Below are 15,985 nucleotides of genomic sequence, written 5' to 3'. Positions count from 1 at the left end.
ACATTTTTGACTCACTGTAAAAACAGGCTAACAAATGGTGCTGGTATTTTAATTCTTCCCAGAAATAAATCACAGATGGTATCCAAGGCCACCTGCAGTCCATGCTGAGAGGCATTTTCAAGGCACACACACAGACACACACGCACATAAAGGGCTGTATGAACACAATTTTTTTACTGCATGGAGAGTGCAATTTAACTGAATTTAAACCACCTCAGATACTGTTGATTTAAGATATATAAAAACTCAGTGGGTAGGTGTGTGGGAAAGCTTAGCAAGAAACCTGAGTCTCCCTCACAGCATTAGGGCTTTATTTCTAAAGTGGAGTGAGGAGAAAGAGCAGCCTCGCTTGCTCCTTTTCTACCCATTCCAGCGATGTTATGCACCAATTTTATTTCCTCAGTGAGGGATATGGATATGGTACCCACACTGCTTCCTCCTCCTCCCTCCCCCATCTAGCCTGCCTTTGAGTACCAGGTATACGTAAGCATGATCTCATGACACCTCTTGATGACACAAACCAGTATTTCCAGTTTCCATGCTTTGAGCAACACCTTAAGCAAAATTATTTTCAAACTCTGCAAAAGCCAGACCACACATGTCACAGCACCAAGTGTTTTCACACTGGTGCATCTGCCTCCTGGCCCACTTTCAGCTCCCTCTCAAGGCTGAGCACCAGAGCAGCTCCCTGAGCCAAAACCAAAGCCAGCCCGAAGGTTCCTGCTTGCTGCCCAGAGGCTCCCTTCTCTGGAGGATGCCACAAGGGAGAATGGAGGTTTCTGCATGGCAGGCTGGTCCCCTTCCCACTCTGTTCAGTCAGCGGCATTCAGGAGGGAAAGTCTAAGGGCAACTTGTGACTATGAACCTGTTGACGGACACGTACACACACACACACACTGCAAACACGTGTGTGCTCTTGTGCACACACACTGGTGCATTTATGTGCATAAACTCACAGTAATACATATATGGTGGATACCTCCTGCAGGACTCTGTACTATCAGATATTCCACTGGTGGTAAGAGTCAGCTCACACACTTGCCCGTGCCTCCCTTGGGAAAGAGCAGCACCCCAGAGAGCAGCTCCAGGTTGCCCCACAGTAGTGCCTGATGCTTGCAGGGCCAGCCCAAGTTTCTCTCTCTCTTCCTCTCTCTCTTCCTCTCTTCAGCACTTTTCCTTTTTCAGTCCCCTGATCCCAGTTCATTTCTGTGACTGTCATCCAGCAAAAATCAGTTATGAAGAAATAATTCAGTTCCGATTCAACCATTTTCTATCATTTGATGGCCACAGTGTCTGCCTTTACACAAAGATAACTCTCCCTAACACACTACACAATACACTACCGATATTTTTAATTAAGGGCAAATCTATATGTTTTATGTCCAAATGTGCAAACATGAAATTTTAGATGTTGACCTTTTGCCGAACACAGAAATGTAGCTTGAATAGCACAGAATTATTATTAGCACATTTATTCACCCAATTCCAGCAAGAAACCCAGCAACCTCCTTCAGGCCCACCTGCTGTTGCTCACATCGATCTGCCATCCATGGGAAGCATGGCTCTGACAACAAACATGGAGATAGAGAGGGTAAGACAGAGCCGCTTTGGGAATTAAAATCTTGAATGAGTGCAATTGTAGCAGGGAAGGTGAATTCCCCCCCCCCTCCACTGTTAAAAGGGTTATTAAAAGCTCTGCTGTTTTTCTCTGTCTGCGTGTCAGCTCACATGCGTTCCCGAGAAGCAATAAAACAGTCTCAACAGCAATATCAAGCAAACAAGGGTGGGGAGAAGCAGGACAAAAGCTTGGTGACTATCAACAACAGCAAAAATGTCTTCATTAGCACATCAGAGTTGTTCTTCACATTTGCGTGAGGTTGCATGACCTCATATTCTCAGTCACAAACATGAGAGTGGTGAGACAAGTTTTATTTCAGCTAAGACCAGCACTGTTTGATCTCCAGCAGCAGGGGGTCTCTGAAATTCCTAGCAACAGCCGCAAATCTGCAGCAGAAGCAGCAGCAAGAACGTTAAGGCCAGCTTTCAGAGTAGTCATGGTCAACTCACATCTCAGATGGAGTATTTCTGGCCTTTACTTTTTACAGGAAAAATCCCCCAAGTATCTCCTGGGGACACTACCATATGTCAGGCAAACCAGCGAAGCACTCTAATCCAGCAGTGTGTTTTTCTTGTTTTACTGCAGGTAAGCCGAAAGGTTTATAACCCACTGCTGCAATTGCAGAACGCCAGCTGTTCATCAGGTCTGCTTTACGGGTAACTCATCTTGCATCTCCGAAGGGCTCTGTTTCCGTTCCCCTTTTAGGAACCCAACATATGGGAGGAGCTTTTCATACATACACAGAACTTTTTTTCTTTTCATTTTGCCCCTCTCCGATTTAAATGTTGTTCTCCATTTTTTCACTTAATTTCAGTTTTCATTTCCCCTGCTCTTGGACAGCATGATTAGACGGCAGTCATTACTTAAGCCTAAGTCAGGGTGTTATGTCACTGGCCCCTCGGCTGCGGTGAGGACTGACGGGCCACCCGCAATGGCATCAACAGGTGGCTGTAGGGATCAACTGCCAAGTTTGCCTTGGAACCCTGCCCTGCAGTTTTGCTGTCAGAGGAAACACATTCTTCTCTTTCACCATTCACCTGCCCTGAAGTTAACAGAGATACACCAACACGTGCCAGCAGAGGATCCTGCCTGCCTTTGAAAGCAGGAATGAGACCAACTGATTGAAGCATCAACGATCAACTTTCCTGGGATTTAGTCTCAATTGCTATTATTTCCACTATGTAACCTGTGGGCACTTCAACATCCTTTTCCACAGCTATAGCTACATCACCTGCCTACTTCACAGGAGCAATGGGTTGCTTCGCTAAATAGCTACATGGCAGCTGACACTTCTGGCAGAGAAGCAGCGCGTGGAAACGCATCGTTACGTTGGTGGAATGGTAATTGCAAGCGGTTCAAGCAGCCGAGTGCAGACTGACAGGATCACTTTTGTTTAGCAAACAGTGAAACTCGTTCACCAGAGATCAAGCAGACCTACATTGTAATTTGGCACAAGCTTTAGAAGCAAGCTGGAATGATGGATGAGCCATCACCCACGTGCCTGACGGAGCCGGTACGAGGCGATGCTGCTCTCACTCTCCTGCCTCCCAGGAGCTCCCGGGTGGCAGTGGTGGCAATCCATGTCCTTATTGACTCCATTTCCTTATTAATTCCCTTATTGATGTGCTCACTGTGCACTAGGCAGATATAATATTTTGATCTCCCGTACTTCTGACAGTGCTGCCGCTGGATTGCAAAGCCTCTTGAGTAGCTTGTGTTTTCTGTGATCTGGGCAGTGTGGATCCACCTGGAGAGCAGACACCCATTGAGGGGTACCTGGGGGAAATTAGGGAAGCTTGTTGTGTTAGCACCTGAGCTGCTGGTCTGCCTAGTCCCTGATGAGGAAATTCAAGGAGTGAGTGGTGCTTCAGCTTCCCAGCTGTTCTTCCATTTTCAGGTCAGGCCAGAAGCCAAAAATACCCTGAAACATCAAAATCTGGTCAGGATATTACAGGTACTACTTCCTTTTCTCTAGTGGTAGAGTAATTGGCCTACAATCAGAGCAGCGATTGCACAGCTGGGGTCTGTGAGGATGAGTAAACAGCTTGGACATGAAATCCATTCTTATCTGTGATACCTGCTAGGGTCTTCCACTATATCCACCATCATGTTGCCTGTTCCACATCCATCGCCTTCTCCACCACTTCAATACAGCCATCATGCATAGGCATGATGAGGCTGCAAGGCCTACACACAACCCCAGCCATTTCAGAAGGGGTATGTCTCAGGGGAAAACACAGAACGTAATTCTCAACAGAACACACTACACTTTTTACTTACACTGTTTTATCGCTTTATACTCAGGCCTGAAATAATTTCTCTGTGACAGGGGTGGGAAGAAAGCATAAAAATAAGGAAAGCGTAAGTGCAGAGAGATGAGGCGATGGGATCAAGTAGTGCAGCTTCCTGGTGATGGAGCCAGCAGGAGACTCCCAAATCCTGGTCTGCACTGCTGGGTCAGATAGCAAGCATGCAAGGTGGGGACAGGGGCTTGCTTTTCAAAAGTGCCAACTAATCCTGAAATTACTGAAGCGAGTGGAGCACTAGCACCGTGCCACCGAGACACCGAGCACCTGGAGAAGGGCATGGTTGGCTCTGTGTGGCTCCAAGCCCTGACAAGGCTTTGGGTGCTCTGTAAACAATACCTATCAGCACAAACTGTGCTATCTAATAAAGTTGAGGAAATGTTTGCAATCAGTTCTCAAAACAGACTCTTTCATAACTGAAATACTGCAGAGCAGAAGACAGCATTATAATTATAATAAACGGACGCTGCTGAGTTAGAGAAGAGCAAAATCTTTTGTCAGCAAATCCCATTTACGCAAGCAGAGGCAACGTTGGTAGGAGCAGTTACATTACTCTGTGTACTAGCACATTCACTGCAGGGCTTGGCTAATTTTTGTTAGTCCCTCTTCTTTTTAACTTGCAATGGGCTTTTCTGGTAAGTTGGAGAAAGTTCAGAGACTAGCAACAGGAACGACTAGAGGACTGCAAAAACTCCCATAACACTGAAAATGCCAGCAGCTACATCAGTGGCTTGTATCAAGCAGCAGGTTAAGGGAGGAGTTGATCTCTCTATGGAAAACAGACTTTTGGTAATCGGATCTTCAGTGTGCCAAAGATGTAAACAAATCCAATGACTGGGAGCTGACGTTAAACAAATCAGACTAAAAATAAAGGAGGACATTTTCAACAGCCAAGGTTATTAACCTTCAGTACAATTTATTGATGGTTGTGCTGAATTTTCCATTCCTGGAAACATTAAAAAATAGGATGGAGGTTTTTCTAAATTACTTCCTAAATGCCCAGCATGGTAAAATAGAACAGGATGCTGCTCAAAAAAGCTAAAAATCACCTTCACCCAGATTCAGGCCCTCCTCAATGACAACAAACTCCTGTCCTCCCAGCTTAACCTGGGTGGGTTAGGAGCCCTTGGAGAGCCTTTGTTATAACCCTGTCAGCTGGCCAGAAATCAAAACATAGATGTCATTTCTGGAGTTTCCTGCCACACCACATGTCAGAAAAGAACATTTCTTGTACCTCCTGATGTGCCCGATGGAGCTGAGCTCTGCCCTTGCTGTCCATCAGAACCACTCCTCCCTCACCTTGCCTGTCCTTCCCATATATGCTTTTATTCCCAAAGACATTATCTGCACCCTCCATCTTTACTTTCCCTTGCCCCCCTCCCCTCCATCCTTTTCCCTGCACTCATTCCCCTCAGGGGCTTGTCCCTTCTCTCAAGCCCCCAGGACCAGAGGGGAAGAGGTTTGGGGAACTGGGGTGACCTGTTTGCTGCACCGAGCACTGCCTGGGCAGCAGGGAGCAGCCGAGGCCCCGGCTGAGCTGCACTAACAGCACCGGCAGAAGCAACGAGCAGAGAGATGCTGCTCACAGGCAGTGATCCCATCTGTGTGTGGTCAGGATGGTCCTTCAGGACTGCAGGACACGTCCCATATCACAGCCCAACCCTGGGCCCAGATTTACCATGTGTCTACAGGGAAGGTGATTCACCCTCCTGCTTCAGCTTCCCCCTGTACAGAACCACAGTAATGATATTTACTCTGTTACTGCACAGGAGCATTTTCAGGATCAATTAGTTTAGTGTTCATGCAAAGCTCTGTGGACAGAAGCCTCAATACAAGTAGTAAGTACTATTATTATTACTGCACTTCAGAGGGCTACAGCACTGGCATTTTCCAGGCATGCACCATTAACAATTTACTAAGATAAATGGCCCAGGAACCTGAAAATGCATTTATGACAACTACCTCCTGCTTACCAGCATACATTCAGCCAAGTAAATGACACCTCATTGCTCAACGTGTAGCTATGGTAACATTTCTATCTCATATATTGAAGTGTGCACACACGCACACATATACACACACGTGGAGTTGGAGGGAAGCCAGGCTACCTCATTTAATGACATGCAAACAGCGAGCCAGGGAGCTTTCCCAGCCTCCGAAAGCTGAGCTGCCCCCGGGAGCCAGGGGTGAAGAGCAGGCAATTCCCCCCATGCCCGGCAGGAAAGGGCTGGGCTAACGGCAGGCTGCACCACACAACCGGAGCCCCACCAGGCCCTCAAGGGACTTACTTGAGAGCAGTTTTGTAGTGGTAGATCGCCTCAATGTTACGGCCCTGGTCTTTCAGAAAATTGGCGTAGTTGTAGTGCACCTTGGCGTTGTGGGGCAGGGTCTTCACTCCTGAGCTGTGAAGAGGAACAGAAGCAGGACCATGTTAGTGGCCAGGTTATCCCTCCTTCCCTGCGGTCTACCTTCTTATCACAGTACCTTTTTCCAAAAAGTTTGCTTGGATTTTGAGTGCCTTGTCACTTCCTGCACGCTTGTGCCAACGCAACTCATATTACAAGCCTGAGCTTGCCCCATGCGCTGGCACACCACGTGCCCCGGGCGAACATAAATACGTGGCAGCAATTCAACTTGTCCTGGCCGCTGTCACCACGGGCACCTCTAGCACCAACACTGCAATACTCCCTGTGGCCAGGTGCTGTTGTATTTCATAATTTGAATCATTAAATTGAAAGACCCTAAAAAAGCTAATATTTAGAGGGAAAGCATGTAGCAGTCTATAAGATAGCCATAGCAGGCTGCCTGCTTAAATTTGAGTGTCACAAAGCGCCTTATGAAAATCTTGATTTAAATCTGTCAGCTGCAGGTACCAGAAAGAAGGTATCTTTTCCATAGGCAGCAGCCACTAGAGGGGATGCATAGCATACTCGAGTACGGAGCCAGCACGTACGCACTGCTTAGCGCTGAGCGGAGCATGGCCAGGAGGTGAGGGCTAATAGGACTCTCGCCCTTAGCTGGCAAGTCGTACACTCTGGCGTTATAACACACAACTGAGGACATGTGGCCGCACAGCCACCCCATCCCTCCCCTTTGTCTCCCCTGCCGCGTGTAGATTGGACTCAACGTTTGGAATTAATAATGAGGGCACAAAGACAAAAGGAGAAGAGCAAGCATATGCTTATTTACTTAACCGAGAGCACAGAAAGCAAGGTACACCTTGCACAGCTAGAGGAAACGCTGTTTCAAGGTTAAAGAGAGAAAGAAATCACAGGAGCACGTACGCCATGGAAACATTTTCCCTGCAAGAATCCAGAGAAGTCAGTACTCTCTTTAATGGGGAAATCCTTTCCAGCACATAAATAGGGGCTCTCTGAGGTAATGGGAAATAAGGATGGATGAATCTGTTCATGTAAAAGCAGACAAAGCGCTGTTTCTTGCTCACAAGCAGACTCCTGCCAGCTGCTCTTTTCTTCCCCCATCATCTCTGACCCTCCTACCTCAGGTGGGAAAAGCAAGGATCAGGACATTCCCAAGTCTTGTTGCTTTGCCTTGTCTGTCTCTCCCGTTTAACTTTGGTGGGTATGGAAGTCAATCATAACAAGATGGGGTTGCACACAGCCCCCACCCACAGTAGGGGGCAGTCCCTCTCCTGCGGGGAGAATGCACCCACAGCTGCAGAAACCCTTTATTGGGGATTTCATTGTAAAAAAGGGTGCTAGAGAATCGTTGTGGCAAATATGGTATCTGCAGCCTTTTTGGTTATCTGCAGCCAGTGGCATCAAGCATCGCTAATGCCTACTTGTGAGAGCTTCCAAAGCTTCGCCCACGGCTGCCTTACAGAGTTCAGCACAACACAGCCACAGTTTGCCTACTGAAATTAAAAATACACCTTGCTTTTGGCTTCCTAATCATCAGGTATTTCCAAATTACTTACTGGGAGGACTACAGGAATAAGACATTTTGTGACTAATCGCTGAATTAAATCAGTTAATTGATGCTATTCTTAAGAGAATGATTTTCTATATTAGTTTTCACAAAGATATACTGCACCAGCAGCAAGTAATGTGTGACTGCTATGGCTGTGTTAATTTCCATTGGCCTTGGGAGCTATTAACTACACACTTACAACCTCTGGGCATTACTGGAATATTAATTCTTATACAGAGAGGGTTTCATTACATCAGCGCCAGCGTTACAGGCGGAGACACGGACACGCTCTCAAAACTGCTGCTCTCTCAGAGCTACGTGCAATGAGTTGCTGACTCTGCTACGGCCCCTGCTGAAACAGAGCAAACTGAATTAACGGTGAGGAGTACATTACATATGCACAAGTACTTCAGTTCTAACGAGATACGGTATTAACAGTAAGATGCATGTGTTTAAATATTTTAATTCTGGACTGTTTCCCTTTAAATAGAATTTATTATTAATCCTGCTGGTCCCATTTATTAAAATGTCACTAATAAAGCTTCTTTCATCTGCATGCTTCTGCCAGAGGCGGGGGTGACACAGAAGAGGCAGAAATCGGTCTGGGTTCTTACGATGCTCTCTTCTGCATCATGCCGCTCGCACTCCCTGACCTATTTATTCTCCTCGCACGGGCGGGAGGGGGGTGTTTCATTTTGCAAATGCACATAGCAATGACTGAGGCTGCTTGGAGTCTCTGCGCTGTGGGAGGTAGTAGCAAACACAGCGCTGGACGTGGAGGGGATTTTTTTAGGAGAGTTCAGGCAAATACTCCTGCTAACTGAATCTTGACCAGCCGAGAATGCTGTTTGCTCATTGACAGAGGAAACAATAGTGTCCATAATAAAAGCCAAGCAGGAAAGGGTGGAGTACAAATAACAAAGCAGAACACAATGTTTTTCCACTTCTGCTTCCCACAAGCCCCCAGTCTTTCACAATTTCAATCTAATTTTCCAACGTGCTTTTCCAAACTCCCCTGTTTCCCTCTTCCCCAGCCCAGCACACATGTGCCCTTCTGAAAACCTATGGCACAGATCTGGCTCCAGCCAGAAAGAAGCTCATCGAGATTGGACGTAACTTCTCCAGAGGATTTCCTTCCCTTTTGACTTCTACGACAGCGGTAAGCAACATAACTGTAAAATAAACAATAGGCAAACCCTTTTACGTAACGCTTCCTCTCCATGGAAAGGCAAAAGCCTATTAGCCATAAATCAGAGAAATAAAATACCACTGGTATTTTCCAACCTTAAATACCGGCATTACCCAAATTCCACTTCAGTTGGAAAAAGCCTCCTGTGATCCCCTTTGTTGTTGTCCCAAGTGCATGTTCTGCTCTGCAAAGTGACTGGGTGCAGGGCAGAGGCTTCATTGATTTTCTGTGATTTCCATATGAAAAGTGCTCAGTTTACAAGGAAATGAGGCCACTCCTGCCTCAGCAGGAGCCCTGGGAGACCGATGGGGTCTCCTCTGCTTTGGGAATCATTATCATCAATAAAGGTTCTCTACAGCAAATTATTCTCTGGATGACACAAACAACCACTTTTCCTTGGCCTTCTACCCCTGTATGTTGATTTCACAGATATCCATGTTGGGCCATATTAAACTGTTCTATAGAAGATGCACAAACTGCAATAGGACTTGCTCTTCTCAGCTGAGCTAGCTTTCAGAATTAACAAAATAACATAGCAGTAAATGCCGCCTTTGGGGCTGGGTTAGTTTTTGCTAATTACTGAAGTCAGCAGACTTGGCTTGGGAGAGAAAACTGCTGACTATGAAAGTACCACTTTTATACAGTTCCTTTGCTGGTTACAACTGTGTTTCCAGGCACCGTCACAAACCGGGGCAGTGCATGTAGATGCTTTCCAGGAGCAACAGGAAACGCGGCAGCTTGACAAACCTTGAAAAGGTCGGTACAGCAGATGCAGAGGTTAGCCCACAGCCCTCACCTCCCTCTCCCTGGCTTCAGACATTAACCCTGACTGCGGTTGGAACCTGACCTCCCGGCCTGTGCATTCGTTTTATAGGGTTCCTTAAATATTTAACAAACCTTCCCTGCCCACCTACCAATACAGTAAGACAAACTGATGGGCCTTCCAGAGATCTGTTGCAATAGTATGCCTCAAATATCTAGACCTCTATATATCTGGCCACTTCTTATATTTGTGGTTCATTTGCTTCTCATTTAGTCCTTGCACAAATGCTGGTGCACCTATGCGTTGATGCATCATTTCCTCACACAGCAGCATCCTGCCCGACACTGCTCCTTTCAGTCAGACCTGGCAGGATTTCTGCACCCAGAAAATTTGTCCCCTGGGCTGGAGACTGAGAGTCAGGATGGCCCAGAGATGGCAACAGTGCTGCTGCACAACGTCAAAGCAGGGTAAGCCTTGAGAACAGGACAAAATGGCGTTTGAGCACCAAACTGGTAACATGCTGAGTACACAAACGTCTCCTGGACCGGCGTGTGTAACGCAATAGGTCTCAGCCAAGGGAATCGAGACAGATCGACCTTGAAGAAACACATCCAAGCAAATGGAGGAATGGAAAGTAGAGGTGAAGGGGAAAAAAAGTAATAGGAAAGAAAAAAGCAGTAATTAATTAAAGCAGCAACTGGAGAAAGAAGAATGAAGAACTAGGAATGGGAATAAAGATTATCTCAGCACATACTTCTTAAAAAAATTCAACACACACAGAGACTACCAAGTAGGTTGATTTATGTCTCCTCTCCCACATCTATAGATTTGCTCTGTTTCCTTATTATTTTCCCTCATACTTCTTTACTGTTCCATATCTCCTCCTCCTGCTCTGTCCTTTCTAATTTACTGCTGTTGCATGTGCCTCCATCCACTTCTCTCTCCTCATCAGCCAATATACAGCCTCCTCCTCCGGCCCCTAAGATGAGATCTCCCACTCCTGGGATGACATTATCTTCTTGCTATACTATTCTTCTTTTGCATTTCCTTCCCATCAACAAGAAAAGTCCTACCGTATTACAGACTCACAAGAGATGTGTAACATCTATCAAAGAAGATCTTAAAAGGACAACAAAAAGGCCAATACGGTTAAACAGAATAGTAAAGAAGGCTATGAGAAATGAAAACCACCCTTTAAAAAGTGAATGTCACAGCTACAGAAGGAAAAGAGTATAAACTTCAGCAAGTGAAACATAAACCATAATTAGGCAGACCAAAAGAGATTTAAGGAAAAACTTGCTAAAGCCATCAAAGCTAATAATGGAATACATCAGATATAGGAAACCTGCCAAAGATCCCCTAAGGCAAATAGATGATGGAGGTCTAAAAGTAGTGCTTGAAGAAGAAAAGGCCACAGCAGAAAAGCTAAATGGATTATCTGCACCAGTGCTCTCTACAGGGGAACTGAAGGAGGCTGCCACATGGGAGCCGTTCCTTACAGGGGCAAGTCCAAAGCACTGTCTCAAACTGAAGTGGCAGTAAAAGAGGCTTTAAAACAAATCAACACCAAGAACAGTTATAAATCCATCGGGCCTGGTAGTATGCATCCAAAGGAAATAAAACCTGAAGCTGCTATTAGCTGCGGTACGTAGCCTATCATTTAAAAGAGGCTGGCACTATTGAATTGGGAGGTGATGGACATGATGTCATTTGGCTCCAGGGGAGGCATGGGGGGGGTGGGGTGGGGGGTGGGGGGGGTGGGGTGGGGTGTCTGTCTGTCTGTCTCTGTGTGTAAAAAAAACAGACCAGCAAGTCTGATTGCCACTCCAGGTAATTTGGGGAAAACTGCAATAAAGACTAGTTCTAGCAAACTTCTGGATAACTACAATGCAACAGAGAAAAATTAACCTTGTATTTTGCAGAAAGAAGTTAGTTGAACAGATCTGTTGTTCTTTGATAGACTCAACAGGTATGTGGCATTGAAACTATGGAAAGCTCTTATGGAAATCCAAATATAGCCCAGTCAGTCAGGTCACAAACATCAATGTAGTGCACTTAAATGTTCAGAAAGGCTTTTGATAAAATCCCTCAGTAAAGACTTCCAACTTCTTAATGGTGTTGTGGAGTAACAGGGAAGGTCCTCTCTTGAATCAACACCTAGTTGAAAGACAGCAAGCAAAGCGTGTGAGTATGTGAACAGTTTTTACAATTGGAGATGACTGCAAGCAGGCTCCCCAAGAGACATGTGGTGGCATCCGAGCTGCTTCACATGTTCACAAAAGATCTTGAAAAGGGAGCAAACAGGGAGGAGACACATTTGCTGATGACATCGATGTGAATCGCACTGCAGGAATTAAAACTAACTACAAATTGTTGCAGAAGGATCTCACGGTATTGAAGGCTGGGCAAGAACATAGCAGATGAAATGCAATTCTCATACAGCCAGAAGTATCAGAGAGTGTGTACACACACACTCTAAATCTGCATGAATCTGCACACAGACTGATGTCTATAAATCAGACACTTCCACTCGCAATAGGTATCTTGGAGTTCATGTGGACAGTTCTGTGAAAATATCACCCAGTGCTTAGGAGAGGTCACAAGAGGCAAGTGGAAGATCAGGAATTAGTAGAAGAGAACAAAAACCAGAAAGCAGTCCTACGTTACTGTGCTGCACACATCTCTTGAAAGGTGATTCTGGTCTCCTTCTCAAAAGGACAGATTAGAGTTTGAAAGCATGCAGTGAAGACTGACAAGCAGGACCAGAAATACAGAACAGCTTCCATATGAGGGGAGTTCAAAACCAGCAGACTCCAGCGTGAAAAGGAGACAGCTTTGGGTGAGGGCATGGGAGTGAAGGCATGGAAGGCAGAGGACAAGTGACAGAGCTGATGGTAACTCACTACTCATTCAGCACACCAGAACTAGAGGACGCCAAACAAGATGATCAGGCAGAAGGCTCACAGCACACAGAAGGGAAATCTTAGTGTGCACACTGTGTAATTTAACAACGGAGCCCAGCGCACAGGATGCTGTAGAAGCCAAAACTATAAATAGATTCGAAAAAGCAGTCAGAGACATTAATGGAAGAAAAGTCCATCAGTGGCTGTTGAAAGCAAAAAAAACCAAGTAACTCCTGACTCAGGAAGTCTTTAAACTGGAGATTACTGCAAGCTGGGAAGGGACTGGAGAGAGGCATCACTGTTGCTGGCCCTGTTCTTACATTGCTTTTCTAGGTATCTGCTGCTGATTGCTCTCAGGGGCAGGCCACGATATAAGGTCACCCAGCAGGAGCACACCTACGTTCTTGCCTTCTCCTCAAAAGCCGAGGGCAGATCTCTCTCCCAGAACTGTCCCCAAAAGACCTGAGCTGAAGAGTGAGCCAGCTCGACCCAAGCCACTGAGCCCTGCATACTACCCTGGGCAACACCAAACCCCTACCTTGAGGCGAGGTGCATTAGCTCCAGCTCAGTGCTGCACTGAAGCAGTGGCATACATGGTTTCTGAATCTGAGCTGGCTGCTTCGAACAGAGGTAGGATGGACAGAAGTCCATTTGCGTCCAACTAAGGAGACATAACCTTATCCTTCTTTTCTGCAACAGACCCCCTGGCACCCCATATCATACCAAGAGTGCTCCTTAGTAGGAGACGTCCTCCTGCCATCCGCTCCAGTTCCATTTCATCATTCTTAAACACGGGTGACCACAACTGAATGCAACACAATACCAGATGATGTGCAACTCAGCATATGGAATTGCCATCTTCCCACCCCCCCTTTCAACAAGAGAGTCGTCCAACTTGGAAAGGAGTCCGGCTTTCCTCTGAGTGGCCACTGTTAGCCAGAAGGGTCTGGACTGGAGGTACGCTTCATGGGCACGAGCCCAGACCGGTCACCATGGCTGCTATTGTTTGAACAACAAACAGCATTTCAGGGAGATGGGCAATGAATCATGTCGGAGTGAAGAAACCTCTACTCCGGATTTTTTTGAAAAAAATCCCACTAACAGAGCTCCAACCAGTTCAATAGCGTTTCCTGAAGACCAAAGGGTACACATAAAAAATAATTTCATACTCTTTAGTGCTGCATAAATTAAACTTTGCTCTGGCCAATAAGTTAGAAAATAAAGCTAAGCAACCCGTGTGCATATCACCTGCGTTTCTGCAATTACTTCACAATTAGACAACTGCTGAAAGCAGCTGGAGGCAAATGCAATACATTTGCTAGCAAAACACAAAATGAAACAGTCTGTTTTAGTGCAAAAAAATATATAAATGAGGTTGTAAAGAGAGCTGTTTGGCAAAGAGTAATCAAATAAAATGAAATATGGTACATTAAGTTTGGCACTTTGTGGCATTTCATTTTTGTCATTAAGAACATCGCTAAAGAAAATTCAATATATTCAATAGCGTTACTATGGTGTTCTGGAGGGTTGCAACGAACTTTTGCTAAGTCTTTAAAAAGGAAAGTGTTATATTATTGGTAAATCTACAGAACTGAAGTTATTTAAAACCAACATGTCTTAAAAATGTGATTGCCAGAACAAAAGTTTGTGCATAAGCATATAAAGTGCTGACACTGGTTTTTGCACGGTTGCCAGAAGCAGAAAACAGAAAGTAGGTGTTATTTTATAATAATCAAAATGTTAATCACAGCAATGCATCAATGGCAGGACTCTTGCTAAAGAAAACCATTCCATGTAACAAACTAACTTTAAACAATATAAAAATGTAAGCATTCTCCTATGGTCACTCATACCTGAAGAGGGATTCTCGTGACAGCCAGATTTCGTTCTGTTTCACGGTCTTCCAAGAGAAAAGCAGCAGCAGTAAAGCAAAGAGGGTCAGAACAGTAATTCTCCACTTGTTTAACCATATAGATAGCTTTTTTAGACCGTGGACAAAAAGGATGCAGTACCCCATACTGGAAAAAGAAAAAAAAAAAGGAAAAGGTACCAAAAGTTATATTCTAGTACTCTGGTTTATATGCAAGACCATTCAGTATTGCATTTTTTACACAATTGCAGGGTTTTTTGAACTAATTATATTTTCTGGGCTAACAAACTCCAATTCAACAGCAGTTTTCCTCAAGTCACTACACAATTTCCAAATTAATCTAAATGACAGACCCGGATGCCAGAAGTACAGTCTCGTACATAATACCACCCAGCATAATGGTAGCTTACACCAGCCTGTGGAAGGCAGCTGCTTTTCTGAACAGCAAGCTAAGAAAGCATCACATAATAACAGTAATACTGAGCACTACTGGAGCAGTGTGGAAGCGAAAAGCATTTTAACACAGGGAAGTCTCTAAACAATAGGTGGCCGTTATTAATTCTCGTTTACAAATCGCGAAGCTGAGGCAGGAGAGCGAGTGTTGTAGCCAACACCGCAGCAGGAGCGGGTGGCAGAGGACATGGCAAAAGGCAAGGGTCCCTGCCCGGGTCTTGCACATCTACACGAGGGCCAGCCCGTCCCTTCTAGCGCCCGGTCCAGCACAGCTGAGCTGCGCTAGCAGAGCTGCCTCACTGCCCTTCCATGAAACCACACAGGGTCTTCTCCAGCACCCTGCCTCCCGGTGCTTTCATGGCTCTCTCAGCATAAATACTGAGGCATTTTCTGTGAAACCAACCACAATTTGAGCTGAAGTCTTATTCCTGTATAACTTTAAATCAACTGAGTAACTCTTTACCTTAATTCAAGTGTTATGTTAATTCTTCCAATGACACCCCTCTGAGTTGGAAATGGAGTGCTTTCAGTTGCTATACTTAGTACGCTGCTAATTCTACTTGGCATTTTTAAAAAGGAATTTCATTAGCTTATCTATAACTCTTTAATGCAGTTACTTAGCACCTGATTTAGTTTTACACTTAAAAGCTGTCTTAGTCCAGGCAGCTCCTCCTGAAGAAAAAAGGGAACAGAAGGATCTGGAATAACACTTAGGGACCACCAGTACACGGGGACGAAAGAGCAGCCCTCCCCAGACACTGGCACAGCTTGAACCCCAGCTGAATCCCACCCTTGAACGCAGGCAGGCTGGAGGCAGACAGCTCATCACACCCGCCCGCGCTCCAGCCAGACAGCTACAGCCATTCCCGGTCTGTACAGAGATGTCCGAGCAACTTCCCAGCGGGACTGCTATGAGGTAAGAAAAACTAAGAACACAATGCCCCTGTCAGAAG

At 45.5% G+C, this 15,985-nt stretch overlaps 1 protein-coding gene across 1 annotated transcript in view; it reads right to left on the bottom strand.

Annotated features, from left to right (window-relative positions):
• The window catches only part of TMTC1 (transmembrane O-mannosyltransferase targeting cadherins 1), a 149,021-nt gene that overhangs the window by 35,416 nt on the left and 97,620 nt on the right, over positions 1-15,985 (bottom strand). Inside the window, exons 10-11 of the mRNA XM_054840856.1 lie at positions 14,563-14,727; positions 6,213-6,326 (exon numbers count right to left, since the gene is read on the bottom strand). Coding sequence (XP_054696831.1) covers positions 6,213-6,326; positions 14,563-14,727 — 279 coding nt within the window. The remainder of the gene's footprint in view (positions 1-6,212; positions 6,327-14,562; positions 14,728-15,985) is intronic.

The sequence above is a fragment of the Grus americana genome, chromosome 1, assembly GCF_028858705.1.
Source record: "Grus americana isolate bGruAme1 chromosome 1, bGruAme1.mat, whole genome shotgun sequence".
Classification (NCBI taxonomy): Eukaryota; Metazoa; Chordata; class Aves; order Gruiformes; family Gruidae; genus Grus; species Grus americana.
Note: the sequence above shows the minus strand (reverse complement) of the source record. Positions and strands in the feature narration are given on the sequence as shown.